Source organism: Sapajus apella, unplaced genomic scaffold (genome assembly GCF_009761245.1).
Source record: "Sapajus apella isolate SASKATOON/1434 unplaced genomic scaffold, GSC_monkey_1.0 scaffold56, whole genome shotgun sequence".
Lineage (NCBI taxonomy): Eukaryota > Metazoa > Chordata > Mammalia > Primates > Cebidae > Sapajus > Sapajus apella.
The window spans coordinates 15457876-15479783 of record NW_022436996.1 but is presented as its reverse complement, the minus strand read 5'-3'; the positions used below and the strand labels follow the sequence as shown (position 1 = coordinate 15479783).

The window sequence follows — 21908 nt, the reverse complement described above, 5'->3', positions numbered from 1 at the left end:
ACTTTAGCCTTATCTCCCAATAACCTATCCTCTACCCTTTCTGCTTGAGGCAGAGTCCAAGGAACAGCTGCATCAGCATCACCAGAAACTATTAGCATCTTGGACCTCAACCCTGAACTTAGGAATCAAAATCTGCATTTTATCAAGATACCTGGGTGTACTGAGCATATATTAAGATTTAGAAAGCACTACTATACATTCCTGACAAAGTGATCTTTCTAAAGCACAGTTTGCTCATTTCTCTTTTTAGTGTGAAGTTATTTGTGGCTTGCTATTTTTTATACAGTCAAATACTTAGCATAACCTGTAAGATACTTTATAATCTAACCTTTTCTTATGATTTTTCTCTCATCTCTGCTGCTTCTTGCTGTTCCCAAATCCAAGCGCTATTCATTATTTCACGCCTTTCATGTGCTATTTACCCTGCACGAGATGTCCTTCCTTACCCTGTCCATCTTGCAAAATATACTTATCTAAAAAACCTCACCTCAGATATAAATTCTGGAAACTTTACTGGCAGTTCTAGAAAATGGAAGTATCATTCTAGGAAAAGATTGTTTTCCATTTTTTTTTTGTGCTACATTTGTTCATATTCCAATATGCTTAGTATGCAAAAAAACATGGTTTCAATTTTTAGATGCTCATTTTCTTTCTGCTGGACTCTAAGTTTTTTGAGGGCAAAGTCACCCCTTATCCTTAGCCTGATCAATAGTGTGTGTGCCGAAGACACTTTGTTGGATAAAGGCCTGGCCTGAGAGAAAGAGGAAGGACAGGGCCCAGCACCCACGGGACCTGATAACTTAGGGGCAGAGACTGGGTCTGTGTTATTTTCCAGCACTATTTTGTCCTCATGACTTTGCATTATGTTAGATGGTCCAGATGAGAGTTGTTGTCCAGAAAATGTAAAAGTTTGTATTCTGGTTAAAAAAAAAGAAAAGCTCTAAGAAGAAGGACATATGTTTCTGATATCATTATTTTCTCTTTCTTTGTCTTTTTTTCTTTCATTCTATTTTTCCTGAGAAATAAACTAGAGAAATAAGACTCAGTTTCCTCATCTCTGAAATGAGAGATTTGGATTGATGTTCCCATAGTCTCCTTTTTTGATATGTTTTTATTCCTAGGTGCTTCTATCTAAGAATGAGAAGTGGGAAACAGTGAAAAAATAGTCAGGGTGAGAAAGAAAGAGAAAGAAAGGGTTGGAGGAGGGGAAGAAAATTTCAAATTGCTTTGTTGCCAGTGACTCCTTGTGGCAAAAGTGGTATAAAATCAAGAATGGGTTGGTAAATATATTCTAATAGTTATGGTTAATAGCTAAAAGGTAATTATGATTGAGTAAATAATAGGTGTCTTTCTAATTTATCTGGCCTGGCATAATGGCCTATGCTCCCAGAGGACAGTAGAGATAAGCAGAACTTGGTCTTTGGTGTGAGGCAGAATTGAATCAAAAAATGGATAAGATTTTCATTCAATGGAATCTGGACATCAGGATAACTGAAGTCATAGGTCTGGTAAATATGTGGGTCAACCTTAAATGGAAGTATAGTTTGGGGACAGTGGGCCAACCAGGAATAAAATTACCCCCACCTCTAAGCTGAAAGCCAAAAGAGATTAGATTCTTGTTTCTTTTTTTTTTTTTTTTTTGAGATGGAGCTTCACTCTCGTTGGCCAGGCTGGAGTGCAATGGTGGAATCTCGGCTCACTGCAACTTCTGCCTCCCAGGTTCAAGTGATTCTCCTGCCTCAGCCTCCCAAGTAGCTGGGATTACAGGCATGTGCCACCATGCCTGGCTAATTTTTTGTATTTTTAGCAGATATGGGGTTTCTCCATGTTGGTCAGGCTAGTCTCAAACTCCTGACCTCAAGTCATCTGCCTGCTTCAGCCTCCCAAAGTGCTGGGATTACAGGCGTGAGCCGTCTCACCCGGCTGAGAATAGATTCTTTCAGTGATCACAACCTGATTATAAACTGGCTAGACCTGGGGGATAGAAAAAGAAAACTAAAAGTTAGAAAAGAGAAAGCCTCTGAATAACACTGTTCCTTTAAACTGTAAAAAAACCAACCAACCAAAAAAAAAAAAAAAACCCAACAGTTATCTAATCTGTTTTACCATAGTAACAGCTTGCCTCTAAATAAACTGTAACCACAGATATCTTCAACCCTGTTTCGGTTTCACTCTGTGTAAGCTGAATGTGTTTCTTTCATGATTGATGATTGCAGAGTACAATAAACCTGCAGCCAGTGGTAATAAAACGAAGTGTCTGCTAGTCTATATTGAGTGAGTAATCTCTCCTCCAACCTACCTCTATTTGTGACAGTAAATTGTCAGAATGAAGCATGTCACTTTCTTAAATCAATTTTCCATTTCAGAATGTTCTCCCTTTTGCCATAAGCCATTCAGTATTTATAGACTCTCCAAACATCCCTAGGAAAATGAAGTGAGGAGGCTTTGGTGACTGTGATAGCATCTTGAGGAACTGCCTGTTGCCTAGTGATAAAAATTTGCAGAGAGAGGTTTTAGGAAAGCTACACTTATCTCAGACCATGTATTAGAAAAAAGAAAGAAGAGCTTGCCTGGGAAGAGCTAGCAGCAATTGTGGCTCAGGTCTTACTATCCTCTAATTGTATTATTGTTCAATTTTAGAACTCTAATGGAAGATGTGGGCTTTATACCATAGAAAAAAAGAGGAAGTAATTTTAGTAAAATACCTATTCTAAAGGTGTCCAGAATAAAAGCTAGGCAAACAGCCTACATCTAAGCATGGGTCATCCCACTTTATGTTCATCCCCTCCCCTGAAATAATTACCATTCTGATACTGTGCTTTTAACTTCTTTGCTTTCATTTCTTTTCTTTTCTTCTTTTTTTTTTTTTTTGAGATGGAGTCTCACTCCATCACCCAGGTTGGAGTGCAGTGGTGCGATCTAGGCTCACTGCAACCTCTGCCTCCGAATTCAGGTGATTCTCCTGCCCCAGCCTCCTGAGTAGCTGGGATCACAGGTGCATGCCACCACACCCGGCTAATTTTTGTATTTTTAGTAGAGACAGGTTTCACCATGTTGGCCAGGATGGGCTCAATCTCCTAACCTGTGTTCCATCCGCCTGGGCCTCCCAAAGTGCTGGAAATACAGGCGTGAGCCACTGCACCCAGCCTTCTTTCATTTCTGTATTGTTTTACTTAATATCTAATATTTATATATATTAAAATGAAAATATTTTCTGTTAGTTGTTTTAACGCTATAGAAAATATCAGATATCATCTTTTGAGACTTACTCATTTCAATGACTTTTATTTTGCATAGATTAAAATTTGATAATATTGAGAATTGCTAAGAATAAGTCTGAGGTTTCAGAGGAACCCAGAGATAAGTTCTGAAGCTTCAGGTGTACCAGCTGGTGCGTGAACTCTCCTCGTAGTCCAGCAGAGGGTGCAGTGCTCCCACCTGAGCAGGTGCTGTGCTGAACAGGATTATGCATGGCATAAATTCATGGAGCCAAGGGACGTTAGAAAGAAGATGGGGCAAAGAACCCAAATCATGTTTCCAGTATACTGTCAACCAAAAAGACCAGACCACAGCCAGATCCAACCAGCTAGAGAAAACAAAATCAGAGACAGAGCATAGAGAAATTGCTATGGGGGCTAGAATATAGAGGTTGGTACTGCCTTATATGAGATCTGAAACCTTACCCAAGAGTGGGAAAGAAGCTTTTAAATGGTGCTAAACCTGCTTATATACTTGGTTTTTGACACCCTGATGTTATTTTCTGAGTTTGGTTGGAAGGTCCATTGCTGCTCTTGTTGTAAGCTGAGTCCTAGACATTCACAGCCCACCTCACATTCCACTGGCTGTATTCCTTTTCAGAGCCCTGAACAAAGCCTTCATGGATAAAAGGAGCTTCATCTTATCCCGTTCTACTTTTGCTGGATCTGGCAAATTTGCTGCTCACTGGTTGGGGGACAATGCAGCCACATGGGATGACCTCCGATGGTCTATCCCCAGTATCCTTGAGTTCAACCTGTTTGGCATCCCCATGGTAAGCCTTATTTCCAACCAGGGAATTTTAACCCTTTGTCTTTTGACATTCTTTTAATTAGCAGTCTTAGAGATTATCTGAAAAACCAAGAAGCATGTTCCAAGGTGGTATGTATTGGGAAAATCAATTTTTATGTGTTACGTGAGATTGCTTCTGAAGATAGAATGGTAGTACTTTATCATTGAGTTGTCATCTGTGGAATCTCTGAAGATAGGAAGGAGACACTATGAATAAAATGTGTTAGGATCACAGGAAAATTCCATCAAGAGAGCATTAGTAAATAAGAAAGTATGCAAGGAGAGATCAAAAATTGACACCCTATCGTCAAAATTGAAAGAGCTAGAGGAGCAAGATAAAAAAACCTCAAAGTCTAGCAGAAGACAAGAAATAGCTAAGATCAGAGCAGAACTGAAGGAGATAGAGACACAAAAAACCCTTCAAAAAATCAATAAATCCAGGAGCTGGTTTTTTGAAAAGATCAACAAAATAGACAGACCACTAGCCAGATTAATAAAAAAGAAAAGAGAGAATAACCAAATTGATGCAATAAAAAATGATAAAGGGGATATCACCACAGATTCCACAGAAATTCAAACCATCATCAGAGATTATTACAAACAACTCTATGCACATCAACTAATAAACCTGGAAGAAATGGATAAATTCCTGGACACTTGCCTCCTCCCAAGCCTAAACCAGGAAGAAGCCGAAACCCTGAACAGACCCATAACAAGGTCTGAAGTTGAGGCAGCAATTAAGAGATGACCACCCAAAAAAAGCCCAGGTCCAGACTGGTTCGTAGCCGAATTCTATCAGACATACAAAGAGGAGCTGGTACCATTCCTTCTGAAACTATTCCAAACAATACAAAAAGAGGGAATTCTTCCCAAATCATTTTATGACACCAACATCATCCTGATTCCAAAACTTGGCAGAGACCCAACAAGAAAAGAAAACTTCAGGCCAATATCCATGATGAACATAGATGCAAATATCTTCAATAAAATACTGACAAGCCGATTGCAACAGCACATCAAAAAGCTTATCCACCATGATCAAGTAGGCTTCATCCCGGGGATGCAAGGCTGGTTCAACATACGCAAGTCTATAAACGTAATTCACCACATAAACAGAACCAAAGACAAAAACCACATGATTATCTCAATTGATGCAGAGAAGGCCTTTGACAAAATTCAACAGCCCTTTATGCTAAAAACACTCAATAAGCTAGGTATCGATGGAACGTATCTCAAAATAATAAAAGCTATTTATGACAAACCAACAGCCAATATCATACTGAATGGGCAAAAACTGGAAGCATTCCCCTTGAAATGTGGCACCAGACAAGGATGCCCTCTCTCACCACTGCTATTCAATATAGTATTAGAAGTTCTAGCCAGAGCAATCAGGCAAGAAAAAGAAATAAAGGCATTCAAATAGGAAAGGAGGAAGTCAAATTGTCTCTATTTGCAGATGACATGATTGTATATCTAGAAGACCCCATCGTCTCAGCCCCAAATCTCCTGAAACTGATAAGCAACTTCAGCAAAGTCTCAAGATACAAAATCAATGTGCAAAAATCACATGCATTCCTATACACCAATAACAGACTTAAAGAGAGCCAAATCAAGAACAAACTTCCGTTCACAATTGCCACAAAGCGAATAAAATACCTAGGAATACAACTAACAAGGAACGTAAAGGACCTCTTCAAGGAGAACTAGAAGCCACTGCTCAACGAAATAAGAGAGGACACAAACAGATGGAGAAACATTCCATGTTCATGGTTAGGAAGAATCAATATGGTGAAAATGACCATACTACCCAAAGTAATTTACAGATTCAATGCTATCCCCATCAAGCTACCAATGACCTTCTTCGCAGAACTGGAAAAAAACACGTTAAACTTCATATGGAACCAAAAGAGAGCCCACATAGCCAAGTCAATTCTAAGCAAAAAGAGCAAAGTGGGAGGCATCACACTACCGGACTTCAAACTATACTACAGGGCCACAGTAATCAAAACAGCATGGTACTGGTACCAAAACAGAGATATAGCCCAATGGAACAGAACAGAGGTCTCGGAGGCAACACAGCATATCTACAACCATCTGATCTTTGACAAACCAGACAAAAACAAACAATGGGGAAAGGATTCCCTGTTCAATAAATGGTGTTGGGAAAGCTGGCTAGCCATGTGCAGAAAGCAGAAACTGGACCCCTTCCTGACACCTTACACTAAAATTAACTCCAGATGGATTAAAGACTTAAACATAAGACCTAACACCATAAAAACCCTAGAAGAAAATCTAGGCAAAACCATTCAGGGCATAGGTGTAGGCAAGGACACCAAAACACCAAAAGCATTGACAACAAAAGCCAAAATAGACAAATGGGACCTAATCAAACTCCACAGCTTCTGCACAGCAAAAGAAACAGTCATGAGAGTGAATGGGCAACCAACAGAATGGGAAAAAATTTTTGCTGTTTACCCATGTGACAAAGGGTTGATATCCAGAATTTACAAAGAACTAAAACAGATTTACAAGAAAAAAACTAACAAACCTATTCAAAAGTGGGCAAAGGATATGAACAGACACTTTACAAAAGAAGACATACATGAGGCCAACAAACATATGAAAAAATCCTCATCATCACTGGTCATCAGAGAAATACAAATCAAAACAACATTGAGATACCATCTCACGCCAGTTAGAATGGCGATCATTAAAAACTCTGGAGACAACAGATGCTGGAGAGGGTGTGGAGAAATAGGAACACTTTTGCACTGTCGGTGGGAGTGTAAACTAGTTCAACCATTGTGGAAGACAGTGTGGCGATTCCTCAAGGACCTAGAAATAGAAATTCCATTTGACCCAGCAATCCCATTACTGGGTATATATCCAAAGGATTACAAATCGTTCTACTATAAGGACACGTGCACACGAATGTTCATTGCAGCACTGTTTACAATAGCAAAGACCTGGAACCAACCCAAATGCCCATCGACGATAGACTGGATAGGGAAAATGTGGCACATATACACCATGGAATATTATGCAGACATCAAAAATGATGAGTTTGGGTCCTTTGTAGGGACATGGATGAACCTGGAAACCATCATTCTCAGCAAACTGACAGAAGAGCAGAAGATCAAACACCGCATGTTCTCACTCATAGGCGGGTGTTGAACAATGAGAACACATGGGCACAGGGAGGGGAGCACTACACACTGGGGTCAGTTGGGGGGAAATAGGGGAGGGACAGTGGGGGGGTGGGGAGCTGGGGAGAGATAGCAAGGGGAGAAATGCCAGAGGTAGGTGATGGGGAGGAAGGCAGCAAATCACACTGCCACATGTGTACCTATGAAACACTTTTGCATGTTCTTCACATGTACCCCAAAACCTAAAATGCAATAAAATAAATAAATGGGAAAAAAAAGAAAGTATGAAACTGGGAACTGAATATTAAGGAACATCCTCAACACAAAGACCATTGTTTGCTTTCAATGAGTCCGTGATGCGTTCTATCTTGTTTCTCTCATTTGGCTGAGAGCATGCTCTGTGACTCTGGGATCTCCTTAGCATGGAATGATGTGACTGAGAGGTTCTCCTTTCCCTTATTTTATAAGTACTCAGTACATGCTTTCACCTCTCGTTGACCAGTGTGCTGGTATGTGTGTTAATTCTCCAGGTAGGTGCCAACATCTGTGGTTATAACAACAATGTCACAGAGGAGCTCTGCAGAAGGTGGATGCAGCTTGGAGCATTTTATCCACTATCAAGGAATCACAATGGGCCTGGGTTCAGGGTAAGGTCTCCAAGAGGAGTGATGGAAACATTTTGGATTAGCTAATCTACTTGCTTTTAAAGAGGATTTGAGGAAAATATTACTAAAGGTTGCCCCTAACTGCAGAAGAAGGCTAAAAAAAATCTTGTGTGATAGCCTTAAAAAGCAGGCTATCAATCAAGGTGAGCGTGCATTGAAAGGGGTATGTATATGCTGAATAATTTTATTCTTGGAAACTCATCAACAAGGTGAGGTTTGTTAAAATTTCCATGTTGCTGCCATCACTTCTGTTACTACTTTATATATGATAGGACAATCGGAATTTGTGGGTATTTTATTTCAATTAATACAAGGGAAATCCCTCATAGGTAAGGAGGAGGAAGGAGAAAGAATATAAAGAGGCTTAGGCCAGTCATCTCAAAATTGCTTTCACCTTGTTACATCATTCTACCTTCTATGAATAGTTTGGAAGACTTCCCAACTATTTCTCATGACTCATCCCACCTTTATCTTCATCCACCCAAAATAGTATTTTTGATGGGGCAAAATAGTATTTTTGATGGGCATATAGAAGTGGGTTCAAAGTCCCCCATTAGGAGGTGTTTATGATGATGGAAGAAGCAAGTAGGGTGAGATGTCCTTTCTTTTAATAAAGTCATCTTACATTGAAATATTACCAATTGAGTGGTTTAGGTCTTAATAGGTTCATTAGAATTAACGTCCTAATGATCATTTTAGCTCAAGCTCTTGACTTTGTCTTTAACTCAGGAAGGATTAACAGTCAAGCCTTCAAAGTATTTTCTCCCTGGGCTTTTCTGGCCACTTGTGATCTAGAGAGAGATGAGCTATTTCTGAATGTCTAAGCAGGTGCTTGGGAGCAGGTGGGTGGGTGCTCTTCATGAAGCTGTGTCCTGGAAGACTTACATAGATAAGAGCACTCAGATTACCCAGGAAGCTAGGTTTAAGCACACGTTTTCTTTTGACTAAACTAGTTCTATTCAATAAAATTATAAGGAGAGCCACATATGTCAGTTTAAATTTTAAAAGTAGAAATTTATTTATTTATTTATTTGTTTGTTTGTTTGTTTCTTTGTTTATTTATTTTTTGATGGAGTCTAGCTCTGTCACCCAGGCTGGAATGCAGTGATGCAATCTTGGCTCACTGCAACCTCTGCCTCCTGGGTTAAGCGATTCTCCTCCCGAAGTAGCTGGGATTACATGCACCCACCACCATGCCCCATTAATTTTTGTATTTTGGGTAGAGATGAGGTTTCGCCGTGTTGGCCAGGCTGGTGTCGAACTCCTGACCTTGTGATCTGCCCACCTCGGCCTCCCAAAGTGCTGGGACTACAAGTGTGAGCCACCATGCCTGGCCACAGGGTCATTATTTTAAAATAATATATATATATATTATTATATATAGCTCAATGTATATATATATGTGTGTGTGTATATTAAATAGCATTATCATTTCAACCTGTGTTTAACACAATATATTGTTAATGAGCTATATTATGTCCTTTTCATTCTACCAAGTCTTCACTATTTGGTATGCATTTTACACTTGTAGCATATTTCAATTCGTATGCTAAGATTTTCTGTATGCAGTTGAAGTAAAATGCAATTCTACCAAAGCAATAAAGTTGGTTTTATGGAAAACATTTACATTGATTCAGTTTTAAGATTTATATTTAAATTAACTGTCATCAAATAAAATGGAAAGTTTACTTCCTCAGTCTCAGTAAACACAGTTCAAGCATTCAACAGCTTCCTGTGGTTGGTGGCCAGCAGAGCAGACAGCACAGCTCTGGACTTTCTCAGTTGATAACCAGGGTGATGGAGGCTATGGAGTGTTATTCTCTTTAATGTCTGGCTTCAGAGTTTTTATGAGCCTTACACTGGGAGCATAGAGTGGTCTCATGGGATCATTTTATTTAGAAGGGGAGAAATGGGCCTCTTAGGGAACAAAAGAAAAAAAATGTTTAGGTGGCTTTATCCAAAACTCAATATAGGATGACACGTTAAAAGATGATGTATATGTCTTTTTTTTTTTTTTTTTTTTTTTTTTGAGTCGGAGTTTCGCTCTTGTTACCCAGGCTGGAGTGCAATGGCGCAATCTCAGCTCACCGCAACCTCCGCCTCCTGGGTTCAGGCAATTCTCCTGCCTCAGCCTCCTGAGTAGCTGGGATTACAGGCACGCGCCACCATGCCCAGCTAATTTTTTTTGTATTTTTAGTACAGACGGGGTTTCACCATTTTGACCAGTATGGTCTCGATCTCTTGAGCTCGTGATCCACCCACCTCGGCCTCCCAAAGTGCTGGGATTACAGGCGTGAGCCACTGCGCCCGGCCGATGTGTATGTCTTTCACATCTTCCAAATTACATGGAAAATGAACAAAATGAATGCTGACCATTGTTGGAAAATTGCCATCTCTGGATCCTAGGAAAATTAGATTTCTCTTCTAAAGGGTTTTTTTTTTTTTTTTTTGATTTTTTTTTTTTACTGTTGAATAAAATCTGCTAAAAACCATCTTTATAATTTATTTGCACAAGGTATGTGAAAGAACAATTAGAGGTCACTAATCTTTGGGTTAGGGAAAATAAAACAAATGCTGATGGTGGAAACATTACAGATAAAACTGGACGTAAAATTTTAAAATTAACATTCATACAAGCATATGGAAAGAAAATAATGGATTACAGACCATGGTGGCAGGTAATGTGGCTTATAAAGCAATGGATTTATTTTTTTTAGTAGTTGTACAACTTGTATTATTTTCCAAATAAAATATTATGAGAAACTTCAATAGGGAAGAGAACAACACTCACTGGGCCAGGTGGGAGAGGTGGAGGGGAGAGGAGGGGAGGGACAGTGGGGCAGGGGGCAGGGAGGATGGGGAGGGATAACACTGAGAGAAATGCCTGATGTAGGCGTTCATATAATAATAATAGTAATAATTGGGCTGAGCACGGTGGCTCATGCCTGTAATCCCAGCACTTTGGGAGGCCAAGGTGGGTGGATCATCTGAGGTCGGAAGTTTAAGACCAGCCTGACCAACATGGAGAAACACCACCTCTACTAAAATACAAAATTAGCCAGGTGTGGTGGTGCATGCCTGTAATCCCAGCTACTCAGGAGGCTGAGGCAGGAGAATCGCTTGAACCCGGGAGGTAGAGGCTGCGGTGAGCCAAGATTGCACCATTGCACTCCAGCCTGGGCAACAGGAGTGAAACTTTGCCTCAATCAATCAATCAATCAATCAATAAACGAAAACAAATAAATAAAATAAATAGATAAATAAATTGGAGCAGCCCTGGAGGAAGCAGTTCCCACTTCTCCATGGCAACCCGTGTGGGACTTCCATTTCACTCTGGGGCTGCTACAAGCTGCCCTCAGAAGATAGAAACCAAATTTAAACTCTGCCACCTGCTTGCAATTCTACGTTGGGAAACTCATATAATTCTTGGTATTGTTTTCTCATGTATAAAATGAACGAGTAGGACCAATATCTTTTCAGTTTTAGAAATGCTTTGGTGTTTCATAAGTTGGAGAAAGTGGTTACTTTCATCTGGGAAATCTTCTTATTGTAAGAGAACTTCTAAACCAGGATGGAAAGGAATATTCAGCCATTGCTTCCGTTTTCTCCTAGGACCAGGATCCCGCTGCCTTTGGTGCTGACTCCCTGCTGCTGAATTCCTCCAGACATTATCTGAACATCCGCTACACCTTACTGCCCTATCTCTACACCCTTTTCTACCGTGCACACACCCGGGGAGACACGGTAGCAAGGCCCCTTGTACATGAGTGAGTTTCCTGATTCTCAAAGACACCCTTTCCGATTGTAGTGTCACTTGACTTTGTTTGTGGTAGCAAGGTTAGTTAGGATCTTCTTGATACATAACGTGCTGTTGTCCTGTATTAGAGACTTCACCTGACTTCACTGTGTTACTCTTTACTAGGTTCTACCAGGACTCAGCCACGTGGGAGTTGCATGAGCAGTTCTTATGGGGACCTGGACTCCTCATCACACCTGTGTTATATGAAGTATGTTCATAATCTAAACAATAAGATGGGATATTGTACTTGTCGTCATGGTTCTATAGCTGTATAAGCTGGTTCCTGAGTATCTATGAATCTGCAGTTGTATCAAAATATGCATATAAATGAGAGAGATCATGGAATTTTGGAAATTAAAAAAAAAGTAAATCTTGGTCCCACTTTCACACCAAACAAAACAATTTTCATGGTGTAAAATTGCCTTAAAATTGAAGCCTGCATCCTTAAGCATATGGCTGTAGCATTGACAGTGGCTTTAAATACTTTGGGGTGCGTGTACTGAACTCTGTCTATATTTCCCTTTGTCCAGAGCAGGAGTGCTCTTGGATTGGGTTAGGCTGGGCTGGGAAGAGAGAATACCTATGGAGAAGTGAAGGGAGGGAGAGAGGAGTGCTGGGCAAAGGGAAGGCTAAACTCTGAAGTCCAAGTAGGAAGGACCATGTGTATCTTATTAAGTGTGATTGGAAGCAGGGATGAGTGGCAAAGTACGGGGCAAGGATCAGGAAGGATTATGCTGATTTGCTTGTACACATGAAATATTTCCAATGTACCCACGTCAAAGGCCCTTTGAGCTGGTGTTTTAGCCACACCATCTGATGACAGGTCTTGCTAATCAACCAGTGGCCCTGCTGGGAGGCTTTCCTGGGGCCTGGTGGTTTATCTCTCAAATGTCAAATTATGTGACCCAGTGAATGGACTTTCTCTGCTTCCCTTAGAAAGTACAGCAGCATTGAAGCAAAACAAATCATTTTTATTTGGGTAAATTGCTCAACCTTTGTGTTTCTGTGTTTTCCTTTGTAGAATGGGATGATCTCAGACCATCTCTCAGGGTTGTTCAGATAAACACATGCAATGACGCCTGGAGGTGTTTTGTAACTGTAGAGAGGGGTATGCTAATGCTACTCATTGTTGTTGTTTACCTAGGGTGTGGACGAAGTGAAAGCATATATACCTGATGCCACCTGGTATGACTATGAGACCGTAAGTAAGGCAGCCCCAGTTCGCTCAGAAACCCGCCTCTAACAGAGGACAATTCTAAAGCAGCAGTCTTGGGAGCTTGCCATAGAATAATAGTACAAGATTTATAGTTAGTTGATTGTGGTCCTTTTTGGTGAGAAATGCATATTAGTTGATTCAGGATGGTGCAACAGAACACCTTACACTGGGTAATTTATAAGCAACATGCATTTATTGCTCACAGTTCTGGAGGCTGGCAAGTCCAAGATCAAGGTGCTGACAGATTCTGTGTCTGGAGAAGGCTCACTCTGTTTCATTGATGGCACCTCCTCTCTCTTCCCTCATGACTTAATCACCTCATAAAAGGCACCACCCCTTAATACTATCACTCTGGGTATTAAGTTTCCACATGTAAATTTTGGGGTACACCAGCATTCAGACCATAGAAGAAGGCCTTTCCAAGTGTACAACGAAATAATTTGAATAACTGGAATAGGTTTATGGAAATCCATTATATCAACCTGGCTGTTGTGTTCCTATCAGGACTAGGTTTTGCCATTTGGCTGTGATAACCTAAAACTGAAGCCCAGGTGTAGAATGACAGCATGACGTAATATAAAGAAATAGAGGGGGCTGGAGTGTCTGCTCTGCTCTCTGCTACCCATATGCTTTCAGCAAGCCACTTCACTTTGGGGGTCTCTGTCACTTCTTTAAAATATGTCAACTGAACGAGAGGATATCTAAGGTCCCTCCTAGCTGAAACAGCTTATTACCTGATCTACCTTTTACTGTTGTTGCTGATTAGGGAGTGGCCATCCCATGGAGGAAACAGTTTGTGAATATGCTCCTCCCAGGTGATAAGATAGGACTTCATCTGCGAGGGGGCTACATATTTCCCACCCAGAAGCCAAACACAACCACAGAAGCCAGGTAAGCTCCTCACTTGTCTGAGGTATGACTATTCTAGTGCTCTAATGGAGCAGGGCATTATGAGAAAGACAGGTAGGGACAAAGAGTGGATGAGCCAAGGGGTAAGTCACCCATCAGTAATCTTCCCCCACTCCTTTCAAATTGATCCAAAATTAGCATCTTAGTCCTGATTTAGTAAATGGTAGTCTACCAAGGACATCTGCATAGTCCTTTACTTTGGGATTGAATCAGATTATAGGACTAGTCAAAATAATCACTGAGGAGGATTTTCCTATGGCCAGAAATTGTCCTTAGGTATATTGCCTACTGTGTGAGAGAATTTGAGTTAAATAGGAGATAAAGGTTATCATGTAGAAGTCAACATAGTTTGGAGGTCAAGAGCTGAGATTCTGCAGAATCTGGGTTCAAGCCTTGGTACAGGCTACATACTACATATGTTTACCTTGGGCAACTTACTTGTCTGTGCTTCTGATTATTATTGGCAAACTGGAGATGATGATTTTTTGACTTTTTAGAGTTATGATGAGAGTTAAATGAATTAATATAAATGATAATGTGTGTGAGACACTTAGAAGAATGCCTGGCACATGGTAAGCATCTAATAAGGCTAATTGTTGGTGTTGTGTATTGCAACCCAAACAGTTTTCAGTAGGAACTGCCTCTGTCCACCTGATCTGTCTTTTGTTGATCAGGTGTGTCCTCCCAATATCAACATCTCCTCAGTTTCTGGTATAGACTCTTGGATTATCTGTCCCTGGGGCATGACAGGGGCTGGTTTCACATAGTTCCATGTCATCTACATTCTCTGAAACAGGGAATTTCTCTTTTACAGCAGGAGGAATTCCCTGGGACTCATCATTGCCTTGGACTATAAGAGAGAAGCAAACGGGGAGCTGTACTGGGATGATGGTGTATCTAAAGGTAGACTTTCTCAAGGCACCATCATTGTGGGTCACAGTGGTTCTCCCTGAAAATTAATCCTCACAGGCTGCCCAGCATGGCACTAATCCTATTAGCGCTGTCATTTACATCTATAGCTTAGAATCGATGGGTTAAAATCCATTCTGAAAATTCTGTTAGCCAGGCACAATCCATTAAAATAGACTTCAAATGCACAAATTATATGTTATTGACTCTACCAAAGCAACTGACATTATTGAATGGGCTTAATTATTCTCTTCCTTGTATATTATTATTAATAACAAATAATCCACTTTGTTAATAGCTTTGGAAAATACTGCTTTGGTTTGAGGAAGAAATATCTAATTTGTATAGTGTACCTTTTCACTGTAAGATTTCCATATAAACACCTCACATGAACTTATGTGATTATATAAAAAGCCTGCCCTACATGGAATTAGTACGCATTGTGTTGAGTTTGAGGAACTCATGATCCAGCAGGATAGATACAATGTACGTGTACATAATCATAATGCAAATCAAAATGTTTTACATGCCAGCAAAATGGAACCACAGACTGACATGTGAATTTAGAGAAAATGATATAGGAAACATTTGCAGAAGTTTGAAAAAAATGCACAAAACTCAGATGAGCAGAACTAGATGGTTGGTAAAGTAATTCCAGGTGAAACGAAGAGCCTGACTCCCCAGCTGCTCGGTTTTGCATAGTAATGGGTACTCCTCTGTCTTTCTTTTTTAGATGCTGTAACTGGAAAGCAGTATATTCTATATGATTTTTCTGTTACCTCTGTAAGTACTTTCTTTGAGGAACACACAGCATATGTTCCTTGCTGTGATGGCTCCTTCGGTTTTTGGTTTAATATATAGACATGTGGTTATGTGTAACAGGGATAATGTTTTACTATCATGATTCCAAAAAGGATTTGAATTAACATGAAAATATTTAATGTGTGTCAGGTTTATAAGCTGCTACAAAACTGGTATGACTTCTGTGCAGAACCTTCTTTTCCTGGAAGAAAAGACCCTTTGCCTTTGAGTTTTATGTCATGGGTGCTGGCTTCCAAGATGCGTTTTTTTTTTTTTTTTTTTTTTTGAGGTTTGCAAGTGTATATGGGATGTGGGTGGGTTAGTGAGTGGTGTAGAGCCTTTTTAAGATTATTCCGTTACAGCTATCCTTTGTAGCACATAAAACTGGACCTTTGGCGCAGGTTATCAAGTAGTGGTTTTTAAAGGCTGGAAGATACAGAACGTCACTTGCCTCATATCTATTTCCCAAGGGGACTGAAAAAAGAAAGCAGCAAGGCTAGCAGAGAATGAGGGAATTCTGACTTGGTTTTCTTTGAAGTTTGATCGTGTATGGGCAGAACTTTCTTATGAGATGTCTCTCTTATTTCTCCTTTCTTTTAAATTATATATATATATGACTATATATATGTGTATATATGTATAATATGTATATATAAGGTATATATAATGGATCTACTTGACGATATATGTATATAATATATATCTTCAAGATATATATGATATAAATATACATATTATATCATATATCTTCAAGTATTTATATATATATACATATATACATATATATATGTATGTGTATATATATATGTATATATATATATATGTATCTTAAAGTAACCTTTTTATTTTGAGTTAAAGATCCCCATGTAGTTGTAAGAACTAGTACAGAGTTCCCATATACCCCTTTGCCCAGTTTCTCCTATGGTGACATCTTATAAACCTGTAGCACAGTTTCACATTGTGCTATAGGTTTATAAGAATGCTGGCATTGATGCTATCAAGGTATAGGACATTTCATTAGCACAAAGATTTCTCCCACTGCCCTTTAATAGCATGTCCACTTGCTTCCTCCCCCATCCCTTTTCAGACCCTGACAACCAATCATCTGTTTGCCATTTCTATAAGTTTGTTCTTTCAAGAGTGTTCTGTAAAGAGAACTAAACAGTTTGCAACCTTTGGGATTGGCTTTTTCATTCAGCAGAGCTCCCTGAAAACCAACCCAAGTTGTGCAGCTTGCTCCTTTTTATTGCTGGGTAGTGTTCCAACTTATGGCTATATCACTTTTTAAAAATCACTCACTGGATAAAGAGTATCTGGGCTGGCTGCAGTCATGAGCTGTTACAAATAAATTAAAATTGTTACTAACACTCATGTATGGGTTTTGGTGTGAATGTATCTTTTTATTTCTCTGTGATAAGTGCCTAAGAGTGCAGTTTCTGGGTCTTATGGTAGTGCATGTTTAATTTTATAATAATCTTCCAAACTTTTCTAGAAAGGCTGTAGCATTTTACATTTCCACCAGTAACATATGAGTGATCTAGTTTCTTTACATCACGGCCAGCATCTGATGTTGTCACTATCTTTTTTAAGCTTTTCTGATTGGGGTAATTATACTCAGTGTGTTTTTAATTTGTGTTTCTCTAATAGCTAATGACATTGAACATCTTTCCATATATCTATTTACCATCTATATATTTACATTTTTAATTTTGATGAATCTAATTTATCCTGATTTTCTTTATAAATTGTGCTTTTTGATGTCAAGTTTAAGATCTCTTTGCCAAGTTCCAGATTCTGAATATTACCTCGCATGTTAAAAAAATTATAGTCTGATCTTTTACATTTAAGTCTGTAATCTACTTTGAGTTAATTTTTATATACTATGTAAGATTTAGGTTGGGGTTTAACTTTTTGCCAGTTGCCCCAGCACCTTTGTTACAAAATCTGTCTTTGAAAAAAATCATTTGGGCATATATATATGGAACTTCTAATTTTTTTAAATCATCAAACCACCACTTTTTATTCAGTCTTAATTTCTACCTCCTTCTTTATCATAGTTCAACTTTGTCACTTTTGTTCCTTAAATAAGTTATCTAATTTCCTGTGCTTCAGTCTCCTCATCTGAAAAATGAGGGTAATTATAGCTTCAACCTCATAGCCTGCCATGAAAATTGAATGAAGTAATACATGTAAAATGGTTAGAACAGGGCCTAGCACATAATACACACTCAAATATTCTTAGCTCTTATCATCATTGTTAGTAAAGTAAAAGGAAAAAGTTACTTGGGCCCTTTTTGTGTATATGTATATGTCTTTATCTCTGTGTGCCAATGAGTCTCTTATCTTTTTGTTTACTTTGTGAGTACCTATTTTTCTGGTTGAAAATTCCACAGTGTCAGGGACATATTTCCTGAGTAATAGAATCAGTAAAGAACCAGTGAACCATAGCAAGCACAAAATATTACTTAAAAATTTAAGATCGATAAGAGTCTGAGTGAATGAGTTCCCTAGGTATGATCATTTGGAACTGCAGAGAAAAGGAAACTGCTTGAATCTCAAAAAATGAGACGTTGAGTGGTATTTGGGTTAATAAGAGTCTGAAGTATGTGGTTCTAATCTGACTTTTTTTTTCCCTTCCAGAACCATCTACAAGCAAAGATTCTTTTTAATAATTATATGGACACTTACAACCTAATGTTTACAGATATCACAATCTTGGGAATGGACAAACAGCCAGCGAATTTTACCGTCTTATTGAATAATGTCGCCATCTCCAGTCCAAGCGTTGTCTATAGTGCTTCCACAAAGGTAAGAGACGCTTCCATTCTGCAGGGCCCTTTCCAGAGACCCTGGCTCTGACAGCCGGCCCTACTTTGCTCTTTGAACTTTGGGCCATCAGACATAACTGATTTGCTGGGAGGTCCAACACATCACAGGGAGGATACAGAAGGAATGTGTGCATGCTAAAGAAAGAAAGACCTCTCTGCTTTGTTTGTATCATAGCTCTGAAGAAGATAGTGGGAGTCAGAACCCTGAGAAAAGGAAGTTCTTCTCTGGGCAAAATTAAAATGAGACACTCTGATCCCAGCTGGGACACAGTGAATAGATTGTACAATGGTTATTTACGCATTTGTTCTCTCATTGAAGGTAGACTCTCTTCATGAAACAGTTGATGCTTGTCCTTACTGTTTTAGGCTATTTTCATACCATTAATAAAATGTGAGTGGAGTAACACAAGGGGTAATCCAGTTTTTCTCTTGCTGAATGATTCTCTTACATTGCTAGTTGAATAGTTCAAGTTCTGGGAAATTCATTTTTTCTTAGGTCAGCCCCCTTCCATGTTGACAATACATAGAGTATAGGATAAGAGTTTGATTTCTAGAGTTAGACAGAATGGGGCCCCAATCCCAGCTCTTAGGATATTAAATCTCTCTGTATCTCAGTTTTCTATTCTGTAAAATGGAGATAGTCATAACATTTACAGCATAGAACTACTCTTGGGATTAATGGAGATCATGCTTATAAAGTGGTGATCACAGGGCTTGGCTTGTATAAATGCTCCATAACGTTTAGCTATTGTTGTTATTACTATTGTTATTAAATTGATAAGCATCACACTCAGAGGACAGTGAACCTAACAATGGTAGTCCTGCCTGTGATCTGTACTTGTTAACATGGTGAAGACTCTTCCCATCCAACATTTCCACAATGACTCCCTGAAGAGAGAAAGCCCAGGAATCAGCCAAGTTCCAAATATCTCATGGCAAACTGGTTTCGGAGGAAGGAATAGATACCCTTGTTCTAACTTTCAGAACCCCAGGCAAGAACTCTATCCAGGTGACTTTCCCTCCCTTCCTTTGTCACCGTGAAGGTCTCTTTTCCCAGGTGGTAACCATCACTGATCTCCAAGGACTGGTACTGGGACAAGAATTCTCTATTAAGTGGAATCTTCCTGTCGATGACCTGGAGAAGTTCAACTGCTACCCTGATGATCCAACAGCCTCTGAGGAGAGATGTAGGCAGCGGGGGTGTCTTTGGGAGGTAAACGACCAGAAATTACCACATTGATCAGGAAGTTGTAAAAACTGTTGCACAAGTAATTAGGCACCTAGAAAACACTTTGCAAATGTCTGTGGCTTGAAGAAAACAGGATATTGTGCAACATGTCTTTTGCCAACTCTACATGATAGGTCATCACTATTTCCCTCAGATATCCTGAATCAGAAGGAACTTACCGCCATTCTCATTGCCACTCCAACCATATCATTAAAAACTCAATTTTAAATATAATAATGTATGTTGGGTATGCATTATGCATTGCATATATATATTTTTTTCTATTGGAGAACACAAGCAGGAAGGGTAAGTTCAGGCTGTTGTTCCTCTCTATTTGAACAATAGAGAAAATAAAAACTAGAAAGAACAAGTGATTTCCTCTAGATTACATAGGAGACAATAAGAACCCTGGGAGTAGAATTGTGTGTGGAGGCTCCTGTCTCCAGATCAAACTTCCTGCTGCTCTGTCACTGTTCACTCATTATAGAAGGCCAATATGTGTGTTTTAAAAATGGATGTGTTCATTTGCTAGGGCTACCATGACGGAGTACCACAAACTGAGTGGCAGAGAATGACAGGAACTTATTCCCTCAAAGTTCTGGAGTCTAGAAGCGAGACCATGGTGTCAGTGGAGTTGGTGCCCTCTGAGGACTTTGAGGGAGCATCTGGTCCATGGTCCTCCCCTAACTGCTGGTGGCTTCTTGACAATGTTTGGTATTTCTTAGCTTTTAGATGCATCACCCCACTCTCTGTCTTCATGGTCACATGTGTACATGTCTGTCTCTGTGTCCAAATTTTCCTTATTAATAAGGATACCAGTAATATTGGATCAGGGCCTATCCCAAAGACCTCATTTTAACTTGTTCATTGCAGAACGCTATTTCCAAATAGTCACATTTAGAGGTATCAGGGGTTAGGACTTAACATCTCTTTGGGGGACACAATTCAACCCATAACCATGGACATGGTGTCAGAGACTTAGTTTGTGTTAACCAACTTCTTCAGTACAGTGTTGTATCAGAGGCTGAGCAAGACTTTCTCCTGTTGTTCCAGCACACATCTACTCCTGGCGTGCCCACCTGTTACTATGACACCATCCCTAATTATGCTGCCAGTGACATTCAGTACCAGTCCACTAGCATCACTGCAAACCTTTCCTTCCTGGCGGCCCCTGAGTTAGCACAAGCAGAGGAGTCTGGATGGACAACACCAATACCACCACTGCCATCAAGGGATGTGCCACCTCCCACTGCAGCAGCTGCTGTCGCCGCCTCTGATTCTCCCCCTGCAAAGATTAGCTTCCTCCGCCTGAGTGTGATCTATCACACAGCAAACATGCTGCAGGTCAAGGTAAAGACCATAGTGCAGATTCTGGTTCTCAATATGGAGTTTTTAACTCACAGTTCTGTATGGATAGAAGTCACTGAAACAATTAAAACATTTTTTTTTTTCTTTTTGAGACAGAGTCTCCCATTGTCACCCAGGTTGGAGTACAGGGGCACAATCTCAGCTCACTCTAACCTCTGCCTCCCTGGCTCAAACTAGCTTCCTGCCTCAGCCTCCCAAGTAGCTGAAACTATAGGTGTGCACCATCACATCGGGTTAATTTTTGTGTTTTTTGTAGAGATGGGGTTTCACCATATTTCCCAGGCTGGTCTCAAATGTCTGACCTCAAGCTATCCACCTGCCTTGGCCTCCCAAAGTGCTGGCATTACAGGCAGGAGCCACTATGCCCAGCTGAAACAGCTTTTAATCCAAATCCCTCATTTTACAGATGAGGGAGCTAAGGCCTGTAGAGAGGTAAAAATCAGAAAGTAGACGGTAGAGCCAGGATGTGGTCTTAGATCTACAAGGACTGTGAATTCCCTGTAATGATGAGTATTCTTGGTCATAAACATCATCAAAGAATCACCCTTTAGCTCTGAGAAAAATGTGTCTGCTTTGCGGCAAACTCATACGAGAGGCATTAACTTAATTCCAATATTATAGTTATTTCTCTAGCAGTGGTTCTCAAACTTTAGTGTGCCTCAGAATTACCTTCAGATCATTTTAAAACCCAGATTTCTGGTCCTCACCCCTGGGGTTTCCAATTCAGTAGGCCTGGGCTGGGACCTAGCCTGATAATTTGCCTGCCTGCTTTCCTTCCTTCCTCCTTCCTTCCTTCCCTCCCTCCCTCCCTCCCTCCCTCCTTCCTTCCTTCCTTCCCTCCTTCCTTCCCTCCTTCCTTCCTTCCCTCCTTCCTTCCCTCCTTCCCTCATTCCTTCCCTCCTTCCTCCCTCCCTCCCTCCCTCCCTCCCTCCCTCCCTCCTTCCTTCCTTCCTTCCTTCCTTCCTTCCTTCCTTCCTTCCTTCCTTCCTTCC

General features: G+C 40.0%; 1 protein-coding gene across 1 annotated transcript in view; it reads left to right on the top strand.

The window, feature by feature from the left end:
- The window catches only part of LOC116528012 (probable maltase-glucoamylase 2), a 119348-nt gene that overhangs the window by 39412 nt on the left and 58028 nt on the right, over nucleotides 1-21908 (top strand). Inside the window, 11 exon segments of the mRNA XM_032245204.1 lie at nucleotides 3859-4030; nucleotides 7724-7840; nucleotides 11471-11625; nucleotides 11781-11865; nucleotides 12802-12858; nucleotides 13640-13764; nucleotides 14597-14685; nucleotides 15425-15474; nucleotides 18133-18300; nucleotides 19378-19533; nucleotides 20602-20898. Of these exon segments, the coding sequence (XP_032101095.1) occupies nucleotides 3859-4030; nucleotides 7724-7840; nucleotides 11471-11625; nucleotides 11781-11865; nucleotides 12802-12858; nucleotides 13640-13764; nucleotides 14597-14685; nucleotides 15425-15474; nucleotides 18133-18300; nucleotides 19378-19533; nucleotides 20602-20898 (1471 nt within the window).